This window comes from Cervus canadensis, chromosome 4, assembly GCF_019320065.1.
Source record: "Cervus canadensis isolate Bull #8, Minnesota chromosome 4, ASM1932006v1, whole genome shotgun sequence".
Lineage (NCBI taxonomy): Eukaryota > Metazoa > Chordata > Mammalia > Artiodactyla > Cervidae > Cervus > Cervus canadensis.
Window position 1 is genome coordinate 94,738,101 of NC_057389.1, and position 18,766 is coordinate 94,756,866.

The 18,766-nt window shown below is 46.1% G+C and overlaps 1 protein-coding gene across 10 annotated transcripts in view; it reads right to left on the reverse strand.

Annotated features, from left to right (window-relative positions):
* The window catches only part of CACNA1A (calcium voltage-gated channel subunit alpha1 A), a 387,084-nt gene that overhangs the window by 91,035 nt on the left and 277,283 nt on the right, over positions 1-18,766 (reverse strand). For all 10 annotated transcript variants that reach the window (XM_043466834.1, XM_043466833.1, XM_043466837.1 and 7 more), the window contains 5 exons: positions 6,818-7,027; positions 2,868-2,980; positions 1,552-1,664; positions 1,273-1,404; positions 902-974 (listed from right to left, as the gene is read on the reverse strand). In XM_043466834.1, the coding sequence (XP_043322769.1) occupies positions 902-974; positions 1,273-1,404; positions 1,552-1,664; positions 2,868-2,980; positions 6,818-7,027 (641 nt within the window). The remainder of the gene's footprint in view (positions 1-901; positions 975-1,272; positions 1,405-1,551; positions 1,665-2,867; positions 2,981-6,817; positions 7,028-18,766) is intronic.

Genomic DNA, 18,766 nt, shown 5'->3' on the forward strand with positions numbered 1-18,766 from the left:
ACCCATTAGATGCCAGTTATACCCCCATGCCCATTTGCGATAATCCAAAAATGTTTCCAGATACTTCTAGGTGTTCCTGGGGGACAAAATCCCTCTTGGGCAACAACCCCTGTGCTGAAGACATATGGGGTGATTACTACTATCAACAATCATTTATGTAAAGGCTCAGAATTTCATGGATGATTTCCCTTTCCAACCCCCTGTCTACAGGTCTCATTCAGAAGTTCCCCTTCCCCCAGGAGAAGAGAGGAGTGAAGTCACATTTCCCCATAAACTTTCTGTTCCCTAATGAGACAGAACCCACATAGAACTGCTCTGGAAGTCCCAGCTTGGCCAGTTCTAAACCTTGGGTGCATGTGCCTACATGGGTGCAGAAGTTGGTTTGGCGGGACCACCCACGGTCAATCTGTTTGCTTTGGAATATGGAATTGGGGTGTCTTCCAGTCACGGGAAAGATGGTGTATTATCCATGTCTATTATTTTCTATATCCTGATGCTTTGACATATGGGAGGGGTCTTGCTGACCCTGGGGGGAGTCAGGACTAGCTAATTCTTAGAGTTAGTAAACAACTTGCCTGTGAATGTAGTTTAAAAAATGAAAACCAACCAATTCAGAGCCCACACTCCAAACCATCTCCACTACTGGGCTCTTACACTTAGGCCAATATCCTACTGTTGGAATTAGCCCAGGGTCAGGTTCCATACAACTCAAGACAGCTCCAGGGCCTGCTGAAATTATTCAAACTAGCCAATCCTAAGCCTGATTAACCTGCCTTACCCATTTCTTCCTGCGGAAGAGCCACAATAAAGGCTCCTGCCCACATTTCCTGTCCCCCTCCTAATGAACCCTGTTTGCTTCTCCACAGGGCCCTGCATTCATGGGACTGGGTGAAGGTTGTACCTGAAAAACTGTCATTATTGCTGCTGGAAAAGTGTCGAAGTTGGTAGGAGGAGTCCCTTCATCGAAATTAAACCTGTGGAGAGGGCACAAACATTTCACGTTGGTCCCACCCTAGGTGTTCCAGGGCTTGGTTCAGTATCTTGTTTCCAGGGCAACATCTCCAACATCTCTGTTTCCCCTAGAAGGACATGCTGAGGGGTACCCAGGGCCCCGCCCATCTGGGGAATGCACTGGGCATCATCCAGGCCATGAGGAAGGCAGACTGTGATGCAGGTGGACCCGGGTCTCTGGATCACTGAGCAAGGTAAGGGTGGGAGGCCCTGGGCTGGACCCCAGGGAAGCAGAAGTCAGAGACGCTGCCGAGCACTCACTGGCCGCCGAAGAGCTGCATTCCCAGAAGGGCAAAGACGACGATGAACAGGAAAAGGAGGAACAACAGGCTGATGATGGATTTCATGGAGTTGAGAAGAGAGACGACCAGGTTCCTGAGAGATGCCCAGTACCTGCCAAGAGAGGCCAGGGTTGGGGTATGGGGTTCAGGCTGGGGCCAGGGTGGCGGCAGCTGAGCCCATCTTCCCAACATGGGAAGGAGGTGGCCCCACCCTGACCCCCATCCCCACGTTGGGATGCCAGGGAACCCGAAGACTTACTTTGTGACTTTGAAAATACGCAATAACCTGAGGGCTCGTAACACACTGATTCCAAAGGATGTGCCGGGTTTTATGACGGCCCAGATGACCTCAAAGATACTCCCGATGATGACCTAGAACAGAGGATCCGAGTCTTGTGTCCATGCTCCTTGCAAATGTGCCCTGGGTCTGGACCTTGCAGGAACGCAGTCCAACTACCCCCAAATGAAATCATAGTGAGGGTCTTACATGTCTCTTATCCCTTCTCTTTTTTAACTTATTAACATGAGTGCAAAGAATTCCTGAAACATATAATTACAAAGTGAATGCCCATGCAATCACCATCTATGTCAAGAAATAGGGCATGTCAGCACCCTGAAAGCCTCTGGGGAACCCTAGACACAGCCAACACCCTGAATTTATAATAACTATTTCCTTCCATTAAAAAATTGAGGTGAAATTCACACAACAGAAAATTAACCAGAATGGTTCATTTAAAATAATGCACGATTCACTGGCATTTAGCATGTTCACAGTGTATAACCATCACCCTTCTCTAGTTTTGAAACATCTCCATCGCCCCCAAAGGAAACCCCAGACCCATGAGCAGTCACTCCCCAGCCCCCTCTTCCCAGCCCCTGGCAACCACTAATCTACTTTCTGACTCTGGAGATTTGCCTGTTCTGGATATAAATGGAATTATGTAATATGTGACCTTTTATGTCTGGCTTCTTTGACTTCTGTTTTCGAGGTCTTTGCCTTAAAGTATTCAAGGATCCTCTGTAATCCATATAGCTTAGTTGTGTCCGTCTGAACTTCCCTGAGCAGAATCATGCTGTAGGGACTAGTTTTGCCACTGTCTGCCTCCTTCTGTGCAATATCGTGTGGCTGACGGGTGTGGCTGCTGTTGGCTGCCTCTCGTTGGTGCAGAGAATTGCATTATTTATATACAACTTATTTATCCACCCTACTGCAAAGGGAGATTTGGGTCATTTGGTTTGGGACTAACGAAGCCACTCAAGGCATTGTTGTATGTGTCTCTTAGGTGTCCTCATAAGTTTCTCTAGAGTGAATCCCCAGAAGTGGATTCGCCAGGTCATCCCTTACTTTCCAAAATGAGTCCGTAAATTTCCCCTCCCGCTGGCAGTGGTTGGGGAGGGTTCTGGGAGCTCTGTATCCTCATCAAAGTTGGGGATTATCCTCTGATTCCTTTTGCACTCAGCAGAATCTGTCATACCCAGGCATGACCCTACTTCTCTCTCTCCTGTGTCCACAGGTATCAGCCATTCTAAGCATTTCAGCTGGGGAATGAACTCCTTAGAAACCAGGGCACTTACCCCACAATCAAAACAGTTGAAGGAAGAGTGGAAGTAAGGCCGCGTCCCAAGCCCGTACATTTTTATAAACATTTCGGACATAAAGAGTCCTAAGAAAATGAATTCTGCATAGTCTGGAAAGGGAGGGGGGAAAACAGAGAGGAGATTAGATTTGTGGAGGGAGCGTCCAGGCGGCTCTGACATTTCTATTAACTGAAATCTTGGCTGGTGGGTTCCTGGGTGCTTATTACGCTTTTTTAAAAATTAACTAAGAAAATTTAAAATTGAAGTATACTTGTTTCAGGTATGGGCTTCCCAGGTGACTCAGTGGTAAAGAATCTGCCTGCCAGTGCAGGGGATGCGGGTTCGATCCCTGGGTTGGGAAGATCCCCTGGAGAAGGAAATAGCAACCCACTCCAGTATTCTTGCCTGGAGAATCCCATGGACAGAGAAGCCTGGGGGGTGTAGTCCATGGGGTTGCAAAGAGTTGGACATAACTGAGCAACTGTACATGCACACTTATTCCAGGTATATAATTGAATCAGCAAACTAATTCAGTTATACATACATATATATGTATATGTATGTGTGTATAGATAATCTTTTCCATTATAGGTTATTACAAGGTATTGATTATAGTTTCTTATGCTATACAGTAGATCCTCATTGTTTATTTTATACATTTTACTATGTTTTTAAAGTGAACAAGCCACTATACTCCAATAAAAATTAATTAAAAAGAAACTAATGAATGAATGAGCTAACTGGCTAATAACTGACTAACTCTATAACTAACAAAGTATTATTACTAAGAATTATGTAATAATACATAAGGATTATGACTCAACTGCTTTTATATGCTTGATCTCCAAAGGAAGAATAGGAATATTAATAGAAATTGTAAGTGTCCTATTTGTAATCCTGTGTGTTAGGGACTTAGTTAGGAGTGCCACAGGCAACCAATCCAAGGCATGGCTTTTCTCCCAACTAGGAAAACTCATTGGATGGTCCCTAGAAATCCTGTCTTGCTAATGTCTAAAAATCTTGATGTAAGACAAAGCCTTTTGTTTTTTGATGAGAATGCATAATGGTGAAAGTTTTGCCTTGGGAAGAGGTAACTACGAGTATTTGTTCGCTCCAGAAAAGAAATGGTTAATGGCAATTCCTTTTCTGAGAGGGCTTTCTTGGTGGGGTAGGAAGGTGCAGATGCGTGGTCAGGAAGGGCACGAGCAGTCACCTTTCGAAGGGGAGGGAGAGGTAAGGAGAGATTCTGAGAGGAAGAAAGTGTATAGAAATCGAAGACAGAGGCCTCAAACTTCTAAGCATTCCATTCTGGTCACATAGCTAGCTCTGTTTGAAGGTGAAGAGTATTTGTTATATCACTCATATCACTCTTTTTTTAAAATGGTATAAGACTTTTTTCTAGTTCTTTGTGATTTTGTTCTATTGGCTGCACCATGCAGCTTGTGGGATTTTAGTTCCCTGGCCAGGGGCTGAACCTGGGCCCTCAGCAGTGAAACTGCTGAGTTCTAACCACTGGACTGCCGGGGAATCCCATAGTATATCATTCTTAAATCAATTTTAATAAATTTATTTATTTATTGGGCCGTGTTGAGTCTTAGTTGCAGCACGTGGGATCTAGGTCCCTGACCGCCTGCATTGGGAGTGCCGAGTCTTAGCCACTGGACCACCAAGGAAGTCTCTATATCATTCTTTAAAGAGGTGATTTGGACTGACTGTCAAGGTCTTTCCCACTCATTCCTGATTATTGAACTTTCCCTTAGTTTTAGGACCCCAGGGAGCTTTCAGTGTCTGAGGGAAACTCCGGGGTCTCCAGAGCCCCCAAGACTGAAACGTCAGTGAGGAAATCTGTCTGTAACATCTGATGCATTCCAAAAGCCACCAGAAGAAATTCGGGGAGGACATAAGAGTTTCCACGATGCTCGTTCCCCCGTTACCATGGAATCGTGAGAGTTGGTGATGCATAAGACTGGAGAGAATTATGGATCTCTAAGAACTGGTGGATCTGGAAGAAGTTTCAGGGTCATCAAATCCAATTTCTCCCAAGTATAGAAGAGAAATGTGAGACCCAGAGAAACAACTACACTTCATCAATTACAAGACACATATTTTTGTTCACGTTTGGACATCTCCGAAACTGGGGTGTAACTTAAAATCAGCATGCCCTAGTTTAGACGGCAGCATTGTTTCATTTCTTAGTGGCACATAAAATGAAAATAAAAGAGTGCCATATAATTGAAGTGGTGGCTCAGTGGTAAAGAATCTGCCTGCCAAGCAGGAGACCTAAGTTCGATCCCTGGGTTTGGAAATCTCCTGGAGAAGGAAATGGCAACCCACTCCATTGTTCTTGCCTGGGAAATCCCATGGACTGAGGAACCTGGTGGGCTACAATCCATGGGGTTGCAGAGTCGGACACATCTAGCCACTAAACAGCAGCAGCAATAACTGAAGATGTGTTCATTTGATGGATAATGGTAATAATTTGTCCAAGGTCACATGGAGAGTTGGGGGCAGAGCAGGCACTGAGAACCCAGGTTACCTGATGGTCATGGCAGGGATGCACCATCAGATATAGCTTGAGTTCAAATCCTGGCTACATCATTAACTAGCTGTGTGACTCTGGGCAAGTTACTCAACCTCTCTGTGTCACAGTTTTCTCAACTGGAAATTGATAATTAAAGGACGTTTATAGACAGAGAGGCCCCAGGCAGGAAGTCTCAACCCCCTGTTCCCGAACCAGGACAGACAGAGCAAGGTGATTAGTGGGGAGAATATGGGAGATTAAAAATAGGCTATCCGAGGAGGTTAAGACAAAAAGTAAATAGTTCTCATTTATAAGAGACTCCAGGGGGACCAAATGCAATTACTAAGGTTGGAACTAGGTCGGGGCTCTCAGAAGGAGAACTGGCCCCCTGGGGAGTGTCCTGGGGCGGGGGGGTGGTCAGCCAACGTGACTGGGAACAATAAAGGTTACAAGGAGACAATGACCTGGACCAGACGCCCAGGCCTCACGAGGCTGAAGACTTGATTTCTCCAGTGGTTGTGTGGGTTAATTCTGAACCAGGACAGAAGGGCAGAGAATCTACAGACCTAATTCAGACAAGCCCAAAGATGCAGGAGGAGGGCAACCAGCAGGCAAAAAGGTTTTGGGGAGTCCTGACTTGGGGCCCATAGGCCAGAGCCAAGGCATCCAATTGCCTTCCTCACTTTCCAGCCACTACTCTTGTTGATTTCTCAGAGCTCTTTACTTTTTAAGCCCTGCTCATAGATCGCCCCTCCTTTCCTGCTTCTCCTCCCCCAACGTGGTCAACAATTTTGATACTATTTCATGTTAATTCCTGAAACTTGGGAATAGGCCCAGAAGAGCAAAGTCTTGGAAATCCTCGTTCTCACTGCAGGGGCAAGATGTTCTCACAGTTGTTGGAGGCTATCATCTAGGAATGAATCTGAGACATAAGAAGTCAAAAAGGACAGAAGAGGAAAGGGGAAAGAAGCAGAAAGTTTGAAAGAAAAGGGAAGAAGCAGAGAGAAATGAGAAGAAAAGATGAGTACAACATACAGGTTACTTTTTTGTCTCTAATGCACCTTTATTTCTCAACCATAAGTTCGATTCCCAGAGATGCACCTAGAAATCATATGTATGTTTCTGTCTCTGGCTGTCTTGCAGGCTGACCCTCTCTGTCTTTATTTCAATGCACCTCTATGTGCCTTTCTTAGAAAGTGATCTTGTGTCTGATGGCCCAAATTCCAGCTTCCAGCTCTCAGGCGCCCCCTCCCCCAAACTGGGCTCTGTCACTGAGGCAGCAGGAACATCAGCCTGATCTCCAGTTATAAACAGGCCCAAGTGAAAGGGGAAAGAGGGAACACAAACTGCCAAAGAAAGAGAACTGGAGAAAGGGTGTGAGGAAGGGATCAGGGAGCTGGTGGGGGTGGGGCCAGGCGGTACTCACAGAGGAAGTCGGAGAGCCACTCGGGCTGGTTGTAGTGAACGATAGCGACACACAGCGTGTTGAGGGCTACCAGACTGAGGACAGTCCAGTAGAAGGCCTGAGTTTTGACCATGCGGCGGATGTAGAAACGCATCCTCCTCTCCTTTTTGTGAAAAAAAGTCGAGTTCTCCAGCTTGGCACTTTTAATGCTGGCTCGGGCGAAGGGAGACCCTGGCAGGGAAAGGATGGAGAATGTCAGGGTGTTCCTGCAGAGGAAATTAACCGATGTGTGGCCCAAGCACAGACTTTGGCCAGGGAACCCATTAGCCTCCCAAGCAGGCAAGCCCCCGGGAACCATTATGACTCATGGGCTTAGCTTTCCAGAGATGGAACTTTTGAGAAGGTGATGTCTCTGAAAATAACAGTGCTAGAAATAACCAATGAGTGCTCAGGATGTGGTGGGGGGGGGTTTCCTTGGTTGCTCAGGAGTAAAGAAGCTGTCTGCAGTGAAGGTAGATGTGGGTTCAATCCCTGGGTTGGGAGGGCATGGCAACCCACTCCAGTATTCTTGCCAGGAAAATGCCTTAGACAGAGGAGCCTGGTGGACTAGAGCCCATGGGGTTGCAAAGAGTCAGAAACGACTGAAGTGGCTGAGCATGGCTCAGAATGGGGAGGCTGCCGGCTCTCCATTGCTGGAGTCATCTTTCTGCACCTCCCTCTCCTGGAACTGTCTGACAACTCTGGGGCTCATGGTGCAGGGTCGGATAAGGCTGGAACCTCGGCTCAGGACTCCGAGTGCAGAGGCAGGCGGCAGAGCTGCATGCACTGTTCTTGGAAAGCCTCCAGGAGGAGGTGTGGATAGGATCCTAGTTTACCATGGACACTTCACTTTAAAAATAATCGCCAAAGAATGAGCCAGCTGTGCCCTCTGCTCACATGTATTTTTGCTCTTAAGCATGCATAAGGCACCTACTATGCCAGGCTCTGTCCCAGGTGTTCAGGATACATGTCAACAGAGTCCTGAACTCCTGGGATGGATACTCCAGTGTGGGAGCCAGAGAGCAAACATAATATAATAAGTAGGACTTCTCTGGTGGCCCAGTGGTTAAGAATCCGCCTGCCAGTGCAGGGGACTTGAGTTCAATGCCTGGTCTGGGAATATTCCACATGCTGCATAGCAACTAAGCCCATGTGCCACAACTACCGAAGCCCGTGTACCCTAGCGCCCACCTGCTGCAATCACTGAAGGCTATGCTCTGCAACAAGAGAAGGCACCCCAGTGAGAAGCCCCCAAACCACAATGAAGAGTAGCCCCTGCTCGCCATAACTAGAGAAAGCCCACGTGCAACTCAAACATAAATAAATAAAAATAATAAATTAATAGTGTGGAAGGTGCAAAGTGCTTTGGAAAAAAGAGAAAGCAGAGCAAAACAAGGGGACCTGGAGGCCTAGGGGGGACCACTGGGCAAGCGGCAGCATTAAACCAAGGGGTTAAGGAGAAGGGTTGGCCTGAGTCACCTTAGTATCTTAGGCAGAGGAAACAAACAGCAAGTGAAAAGGCCCTGAGGTAGGAGTATGCCTGCCTGATGTATTTGGGGACAGCATAAACAGAACAGTATGGCTGGAGTGAAGTAGCTCAGGTGAGAAAAAGGAGGAGGTGAGGGCAGGGGGGTGGGTCTCGGCAGGTTCTGAAGGGCCTTGGGGGCTGCAGGGACAACTGGGGCTTCTGTTTTGAGTGAAGCGGGAGGCATGGACCTGACATGAAGGTGGGGTGTGACCAGACTCAGGGGTTCACAGATGTCCCCTGGCTTCTGCGGCACAGAACAGACTGCGGAAAGCAAAGGCAGGAGCAGAGTGGGGATGACTGCTCCAGTCCAGACAGGTGACAACCAGGGCTAGACTTCACGGCGGCTGAGAAGGAGGCAGGCTGGGCCGATTGGGGTGTATTATTATTTTTGATTTTATCTATTATTATTTATTTTTGGCTGTGCTGGGTCTTCATTGCTGCTCAGGCTTCCTGTAGTTGCAGCAAGTGGGGGGATTACTCCTTGTTGTGGTGTGTGGGCTTTTCTTGCTATGGAGCACAGGCTCAATAGTTGTGGCACACAAGCTTTGTTGCTCCAAGGCATGTGGGATCTTCCTGGACCAGGGATCGAACCCATGTTCCCTGCATTGGCAGGTGGATTCTTTAACCCACTGAGCCACCTGGGAAGCCCTGGGGTATTATTATTTAAGGTATATTTCAACATTTGTTGATGGACCAAGTGTGGGTGGAAGAGAGGGAGAAGCCAAGGTTTTTGGTCTGAGCCCCAGGAGGGACAAAGCTGTCATCCACTGAGAATGGACAGGTTTGTGGGGGAGGTTCAGAGCTCAGTTTCACATAGATTGATTTTATGTTCTAAAATACCTCTTCTTGAAAATCTTCCATTGCATTCAATAGTTTATTATTCTTCATTGGCGCATTCATTCTTTCATTTATTCATTAGTGTGCTCATTCATTCACCCATTTGTTCACTCGCTGGTATGTCTGTCACACATTCATTCATTCTTTTATCATTTATTCATTCATTAGTGCACTCATTCATTTCTGTTTTTTTTTTAAATTTATCTATTTATTTTTTAACTTTGCCATACCATGCCACATGTGGAATCTTAGTTCCCCAACCAGGATTTGAACCTGTGGCCTCTGCACTGGAGGTGCAGAGTCTTAACCACTGTACCACCAGGGAAGTTCCCATCCACTCATCTCTTCTTTCATCATTTATTTCCACATCCATCCATCCATCCATTCATGCATTTGTTCATTTGCACAATAATCCATGAAGCACCACTCATCAACCTCACACCAGCCAAACACAGAAAACATCTCTCAGGATGCCACTTCCTATTAGCAAAATTCTAAACAGAGGGAACCCTCTTACACTGTTGGTGGGAATGCAAACTAGTATGGCCACTATGGATAACAGCGTGGAGATTTCTTAAAAAACTGGAAATAGAACTGCCATATGACCCAGCAATCCCACTGCTGGGCATACACACCAAGGAAACCAGAATTGAAAGAGACACGTGTACCTCAATGTTCATCGCAGCACTGTTTATAATAGCCAGGACATAGAAGCAACCTAGATGTCCACCAGCAGATGAATGGATAAGGAAGCTGTGGTACATATACACAATGGAATATTACTCAGCCATTAAAAAGAATGCATTTGAATCAGTTCTAATGAGGTGGATGAAACTGGAGCCTATTATACAGAGTGAAGTAAGCCAGAAAAAAAAAACACCAATACAGTATACTAACGCATATATATGGAATTTAGAAAGATGGTAACGATAACCCTGTATGCGAGACAGCAAGAGACACAGATGTACAGAACAGTCTTTTGGACTCTGTGCGAGACAGTGAGGGTGGGATGATATGGGAGAATAGCCTTGAAACATGTAAATTATCATATGTGAAATGAATCGCCAGTCCAGGTTTGATGCATGAGACGGGGTGCTCGGGGCTGGTGCACTGGGATGACTCAGAGGGATGGGATGGGGAGGGAGGTGGGAGGGGGGTTCAGGATGGGGAACACATGTACACCCATGGCGGATTCATGTCAGTGTGTGGCAAGACCAATACAATACTGTAAAGTAAAATAAATAAATAAAACTGAAAAAAAAAAAAACAAACAAAACCAAAACAAACAAACAAAAAAAACATAAACAGAGGTTGTAAGTTAGCATCCCAGGGGCCATACTGGTTCATTTGAGATTTGTGAAGGTTGAAACTATTGGTCTACATTTAAAAACTGGGAGATTTTCCATACAAATATGGATTTCAGCTTCTCATGAATGAAAATAACAGCTGACATTTATCGAACATTTAACAGGCCCTGCGGGGGATGCAGTTTACACAGTAAGCTCCTCATCACAACCTTAGGAAGTAGGGACCATCACTAACCTCCTTTTACACCCCAAGGAAACAGAGGCTGAGGGGAGTCCAGTAATTGACTAAGAAGTGTCGGGTCAGTTCAGAGCCTCTTGCACTCTGGCCTGTGGCCACCACACTGCACTCACCCCTGGAACCTGTGGCCATGAGCAGCAGCTGGCCAGGGTTGGTGGCTGGACTCTCCCTTCACGTCCATCACTTGTCTGATCCTGCTGGAGCCACATGAAAGCTCAGCTCCATCACCAACCACAGAGTGACCTTGGGCAGATGACCCTGGGCAAGTTACCATGCGTCTTGAGACTCCAGTGCCTCCCACCTCACCGGGCCATTGGGAAAAATCAATGAGTTAATGCACCCTGACAAGAATTTCCCTGGTGGTCCAGTGGCTAAGATGCAGGAGCTCCAAATGCAGGAGTCTGGGTTCGATCCCTGGTCAGGGAACTAGATACCACAAGCCACAGCTGAGAGTTCACACACCTCCACTAAAAGATCCAGCATGGGGCAACTAAGACCTGGTGCTGCCAAATGAACAAATAAGTAAATAAACATTTAAAAACTACCTGAGACAACGCTGCATGCATGCTCAGCCACGAAGTCCTGTGCGACTCTTTCCGACCCCTTGGACTGCAGCCTGCCAGGCTCCTCTGTCCACGGGATTTCCCAGGCAAGAATACTGGAGTAGGTTGCCATTTTCTTCTCCAGGGGATCTTCCTGGCCCAGGGATTGACCTTGCGTCTCCTGCTTGGCAGGAGGATTCTTTACCACTGAGCTACCTGGGAAGCCCCAGCATGATGCTGGCACACGCTTATTGGACATAAAGTTTTTTACTACAACTGCAAGAGCTAAAATCAAGACTGTTCACGTGCCAACTCATGGAGGAAGTCTCTCCTGATCACAGGGCCTGGAGACACCTCCCATAATAGGCATCCCATGCATCAAGAAAAGAGAAGAAGGTGACTGTTAATTGAACACCTACTCTGTGCCAGGCCTTGTACCAGTTCTGTACTGTCTCCTCTATTTATTGCATCTTATACTCCCTCTGACCCATGCTCCCTTTGTCAATAACCCCCCCTTTTTTTTTTGGCCACACCTTGAGGCATGCAGCATCTTGGTTCCCTGACCAGGGATTGAACTTGTGCCCTGCAGTGGAAGCATAGCGTCTTAACCACTGGACCACCAGAAAAGTCCCCCTTTTCTGTACACTCTTGTCTCTACTTTTCCTCTGTGGTCTGAAAATTTGCAGGTAATCCTTAGTTTTTAAAAACAACTTTAATAAGCTATTTTATGAAACACCATATATCTCATATGTCAATTTCAATGTGGAATCAATAGAGAAATCCATTAAAAAAGATATTTTACATTCTTGTTTTTTTGGGAGGGTACCAAGTATTCCAAATCTTTACATTGTTTAGTCACTAAGTCGTGTCTAACTCTTTGCGTTCTCATGGACTGCAGCATGCCAGGCTCCTCCGTCCTTAACTGTCTCTTGGAGTTTGCTCAGATTCATGTCCATTGAGTTCAGTGATGCTATATAACCATCTTATCCTCTGCCGCTCCCTTCTCCTTTTGCCTTCAATCTTTCCCAGCATCAGGGTCTTTTCCAATGAGTCAGCTCTTTGGATCAGGTGGCCAAAGTATTGGAGCTAAAGTATTTCAAATCTAATGTATGAGTATGGAACATGTTTCGTTCAGATCAGCTGCATTCAAAGAGCCAAGGGTCAGAGGTGGCCAGTCTTAGCCTAGAATGTTTCAGTGGGGATAGCAGTAGGCCACCACTAAGGCTTAGGTTCAGGATTTTGGGCAATTTATACGCCCTTCAAATTCTTGGTGAATTGAAATAGGTGCTTTCCAAGTTGTGGGTTGAACTGTCATTGAAGAGATGTGTTGATGGCTTCCCTGGTAGCTCAGAGGGAGAGAATCCACCTGCCAGGGCTGGAGACACAGGTTTGATCCCTGGTCTGGGAAGATCCCACATGCTGTGGTGCAACGACGTTCACGTGGCACAACTGTTGAGCCTGTGCCCTAGAGTCCATGTGCCACAACTACTGAAGCCCTCATGCTCTAGAGCCTGTGGTCCACAATCAGAGAAGCCCTCACACTGCAACTAGAGAGAAGCCCCCATTTGCCACAACAAGAGAAGAGCCCTCACGGCAACGAAGACCCAGCACAGCCAAAAAAAAAAAAGAGAGAGAGATCGAGTGAATGGGTTGAAGTCCGAACCCCCGGTAGCCGTGAACATGCCATTATTTAGAAATGGGGTCTTTGCAGATGCCATCAAATTAAGATGAAGTCAGACCTGATTGGAGTGGGCCTTAATCCAACGACTGGTATTCTTATAAGAGGAGAAGAGACACGGGGACGCACAGGAAAGGGCCATGTGATGCCAGTCAGAACTTGGAATGAGGTGCGTGAAAGCCAAAGGGAGCCCAGGACTGCTGACAACGCCAGAAGCTAAAAGGAAAGCATGGGGGCAGACTGTCCCTGAAGTCCTCAGAGGCAGCACAGCCCTTGCCAACATCTTGATCTCCGTTTGGACTTCTGGTCCCCGGCATTGTGAGAGAATACATTTCTGTTGTTTTAAGCCACCCAGCTTGTGATACTTTGTGACAGCCGCCCTAGCAAATGAACACAGCCCACGCTGAACTTCTGTCCTTAAAATCACCTAAAGGGAGTCTGATTTTCCTGAAGAACTGGTGCTGTGATGGCAGATTCCATTCGTGGTTCAGCTTTTCCTAGTGATGGCACTAGGTCCATATTTCACAGTCAGGGGATGAACTCTGCATGAGATAATTTTTTTTTTTTTTTTTGGCCTGTACTTGGTTTTCATTGCGGCACACAGGCTTCTCTAGTTGCAGCACTCGGGTATTAGTTGCCTCGTGGCATTGGTTCCCCGATCAGGGTTTGAACCCGTGTCCCCTGCATTGGAATGCAGATTCTTAACCACTGGACCACCAGGGAAGTCCCTATATGAGGCCGTTTTGTGATATGGTTATCAACTGACAGCATGGTAGAATCATTAATTACAGAAATAGAGGAAAACAAAAGAATGGGAAAGACTAGAGATCTCGTCAAGAAAATTAGAGATATCAAGGGAATATTTCATGCAAAGATGGGCACAATAAAGGACAGAAATGGTATGGACCTAACAAAAGCAGAAGATATTAAGAAGAGGTGGCAAGAATACACAGAACTATAAAAAAAGATCTTAAAGACAGCATTTACTGGGCAAAATAATACCAGGGCAAAATGCCACATGTTCCTGCCTGACTTTGAAACACGTTATTATTTTACAGAAATAAATAAAGGTGATGGCGTCTACTTGCCAGAACCCTGGAATTTCAGAGATCTCTTTCAAGATTATTTAGGAAGTCTCTGCCAGCATACGAACCCCTTCCTGTGGCTTTTTGACCTACCAGGCAAGGGAGCTGGCTTTAGGTGGGTTTGCCTGTAGCAAACCTTGTCCTGGTAGACCCAGTCACTGGCCTGTGTTTTGGATCTATTGACGCAGTTGAAAGTCACCTACTTTCTTTCTTCTTTAAAAATAATTTTATTTATTTATTTATTTTCTGGCTGTGCTGGGTCTTCATTGCGGCGTGGGCTTTTCTCTAGTTGCAGCAAGTGGGGCTTACTCTTCCTTGCAGTGCGTGGGCTTCTGATTACAGCAGCTTTCCTTGTTGTGGAGCATGGGCTCTAGGGCACCCAAGCTTCAGTAGCTGTGGCATGTGGGCTCAATAGCTGGGCTCCAGGGCACAGGCTCAATAGTGGTGGCACACAGGCTAATTTCTGGACCAGGGATTGAACCTGTGTCTCCCGCACTGGCAGGCAGATTCTTTTCCACTGAGCCGCCAGGGAAGCCCTCACCTGCTTTCTTAACAGAGGTGCCATGGGACAGAGTCAGTCCTTATTCAGTCTGACAGCTTTCTACTTTGGCTTCTTATCTTCCTTTTATCATGTGTTCATCGAATGCCAGCCTTGAACATGGCTTCTCCAAGTTTTCTTAGGTCAGCCACAGAGAGACCCTCTGTGAATCCATCGTGGCTTTCAGGGTCATTCTCACTATCCCCTCGCTAGGAGCCGTACCGTATCATCCCCTAAATTCATAGACTGATGTTCTAACCACCCCCTGCCCCTCAGGTGTCTCTGAATTGCAACTGTATTTGGAGATAGGGCCTTTCAAGAAGTAATTAAAATAGGACTTCCCTGATGGTCTAGCAGCAGCGAACAAGGGTTTGATCCTTGGTCCGGGAAGATGCTACATTCCATGGGGCAACTAAGCCTGTGAGCTGCAACTACCGAAGCCCGCATGCCTAGAGCCCATGCTCTGCAACAAGGGAAGTCACAGCAATGAGAAGCCTGCGCACCTCAGCGAGAGAGCAGCCCCCGCTTGCTGCAACTAGAGAAAACCCTGGCACAGCAATGAAGGCCCAGCATAGCCCAAAGTAAATGAGTTAAAAAAGACATAATTCAATGAAAATGAGATCATCAGGGTGGGCCTTAATCCTCCATGACCGGTGTCCTTATACGAAGAGAAGATTAGGACACAATATACATGGAGGAAAGACTGTGTGAAGACTCAGGAAGATGACCATCTACAAGCAGGAGACAGTCCACCCCAGAAACCAACCCTGAGAACACCCTGATCTTGGACTGCCAGCCTCCAGGACTAGGAGAAAGTTAAGTCTCTTAAGTTATCCAGTCTCTGCTATTTTATTATGATCACCCCAGCGAACTGATAACACTCTCCCCACTCCATACAAAGCCCAGTTTTTAAAAACGCCTCTTTTCATGAATTTTTCTTTGCTTTTCCACCAAATTCCTCCCTGCCTTGTACAGCCTTTAGATTCTTTATAATTAGACTCTGTGGGCTTCCCAGGTGGCGCTAGTGGTAAAGAACCTGCTTGCCAATTCAGGAGACGTAAGAGACACAGGTTCGATCCCTGGGTTGGAAAGATCCCCTGGAGGAGGGCATAGCAACTCACTCCAGTATCCTTGGCTGGAGAATCCCATGGACAGAGGAGCCTGGCGGGCTACAGTCCATAGGGTCACAAAGAGTCAGACAAGACTGAAGCGAGTTAGCATGCATGCACAATTAAGACTCTGTTGCTTTTAAGTAACTTTAAATTTATCTAATTATTTTTTTCTGATTTCAAAAGTAATGCCTGGGGACTTCCCTGGGGCTCCAGTGTTAAGAATCTGCCTTGCAATGCAGGGGACAGGAGTTTTATCCCTGGTCGGGGAACTAAGATCCCACACGTCGTGGAGCAACTAAGCTCACATGCTACAACTAGAGAGTCTGTGTGCTGCATCGAAAGATTCTGCATGATGCAACGAAGATCCTGTGTATTGCAGCTAAGGCCCGGTATAAATAAAAATTTAAAAAGTAATGCCTGTCACTAATCCATTCATTCCAGGAAAATATCATGGAGAAACTGAAAATCCTTTGCAATCCCTTCAGTTTCCACATCTTTAAGTACCTCTCACACTTCTTAATATTGTTTTAAAAATGAGACCACATATTTTACATGGCGTTGTACAACTTGCTGTTTTTTCACCAAAAAATATATTTCAGACATCTTTCCATGCCATAACAGCTCCATTCTTTTTCCGGGCAGCAGAGTACTCGATGGTATATAAATGCTATATAATTTCTTTAACCATCTCCCTACTTTGGGGCACATGGGTCATTTCTGGTTTTTACTTTTCTGAATACCAGAAACCGTGCTGCTAAGAAGAGGCTGGTACATAGATATTTGGCAAACATGAAGAAATCTTTTGAAGCAGAAATTCTAGGTCAAAGAATATAAACATCAACAATTAAATAATGCCCAATCATACATCAAAAAACACTGCAAACTACATTCCTGCCAACAGCATAAGGCTATGCCCATTTTTTCACATCTTTGCCAACATTGGGTAGTAATATTTCTTCATCTTTTCTAGAAGGACTGATGACAAATAGTATCTCCCCATTAATTAAGAACAGGTGAGATGGTTGGATGGCATCACCGACTCAGTGGACATGAGTCTGAGCAAACTCCCAGAGACAGTGAAGGGCAGGGAAGCCTGGCATGCTGCACTCCATGGGGTCGCAGAGTTGGACACGACTTAGCGGCTGAACAACTCAATCTTATCCATAGAGGAGAGTTTGACTTGGGTACCCCATGTTTTCAGTGCCTGGCATTTAATAAATGTGGTATAAACAAAGTGTTTGCCTATCAAAATTTAACGTAACAGATTAGAAAATTGGGCAACTTAAATGGGAAAATTTGTGGGACAGACATAACCAATCAAATGCACCCGGCAATGATGGAGCACCCTAATTCTTGAATTTTCTGGAAGGATAGAAACAGATGTATCCACAAGTGGAAGTAGGATTTGTTCATCATTACGAGGAAAAGAGTGTTTTGGCTAGAAATTAAAAATGCAAATGAAAACAAGCTTTAAGGTATCATTACAAACCGATTTATCCAGAAAGGAAATTAAATGTGTAATAGGCAATGGCCGGGGTGGGAGAGTCCATAAGCGTCTGCATACTTGGCAGGTTTATAAATGAGTTCAATGGTTTTGAAACTCAGAACAGCTCTGTGAATAATGAGTTGAAAAGCTGTTAATATCTTTGATCCTATAATTATCCCCAAGGAAATCCTCCCAAAGGGTGGGAGGAGTCATTGTACGTAAATGCTCCCAGCAGTGCTCCTCGTAAAGGCAAAAATTGGAAACAACTCAAACACCATATAATAAAGCTACGGCTGAGCAAACCATAGTGTGGCCACCCTCTGGAGTGTGGGATGGCACGGAAATCATGTTGAAACTCAGCAGTAAGCTCATAAACTAGGGGTGAGTGAAGGAACCTGAGTATGAAGTAGTTGGTTCCAAGGGATTAGAAACACGAGTACGTTTTGATTTTTATTTTTGGGCCGTGCTGTTTGGCTTGCGGGATTTTAGTTCCCCAGCCAGGGCTCAAACCTGTATCCTCTGCAATAGAAGTCCATAGTCCTAACCACTGGAATTCCCCAAAAACACATGTATATTTTGAATTCCCTCCCCCAGCCTTGCCTCTATACTCCAGCCACACGATACGCATTCAGCCTTAATGTCTACTCCTCTCAGAGTCTCCTGTTATTTTCTCTGCCTGGAAGCTCTGTCGTCCACTCTTCATGCATAGAATTTTAAAAAAAATTTATTTATTTTGGCCGTGTTGGGTCTTGGTTGCTGCACCAGCTTTCTCTAGTTGCAGTGAGTGGGGACTACTCTCTAGTTGCCAGCTTTTCACTGTGGTGGCTTCTCATTGCAGAGCATGGGTTCTAGGCACATGGACTTCAAAAGTTGTGGTGCATGGGCTTAGCTGCTCCTGGGCATGTGGGATCTTCCCAGACCAGGGATCGAATTCATGTCTCCTGCATTGGCAGGTGGTTTCTTTACCACTGGGCCACAAGGGAGGCCCCATAATTAGAATTTTTATTTTATTTTTTGGCTCCACCATGTGACTTGTCGGATCTTAGTTCCCCAACCAGGGACTGAACCCGCACCCTTGGCGGTGAAAGTGCTGAGTCCTGACCACTGGACCACCAGGGAATCCCCTTCATAACTGGAATTTTTAGGAACCTATTTCAGGCACTCCCCTGGTGGCTCAGTGGATAAAAGTCTGCCTGTCAATGCAGGGGACAGGTTCAATCCCTGGTCTGGGAGGATTCCACGGGCTCCAGAGCAATTAAGCTAGACCGCCACAACTACTAAGCCGGTGCCCTAGAGTCTGCATGCCGCAACTACAGAGCCCGTGTGCTGTAACTACTGAAGGCCAGGCGCCCTAGAGCCTGTGCTCCACAATAAGAGAAGCCACCGCAAGGAGAAGCCCACACACCACCATGAAGATCAGACCCCCACCTGCTGCAAGTAGAGAAAGCCTCCGAGCAGCAGTGAAGACTCAGTTTCAGAAAATAATAGAATCTCTTTAGAGAAGGTCAGAGCAACAGTCTCACTCAAGAGGGGCAAAAAGGAAAGACAAATGTTCCCACCTCAAACTCTGTCCTTGGCAA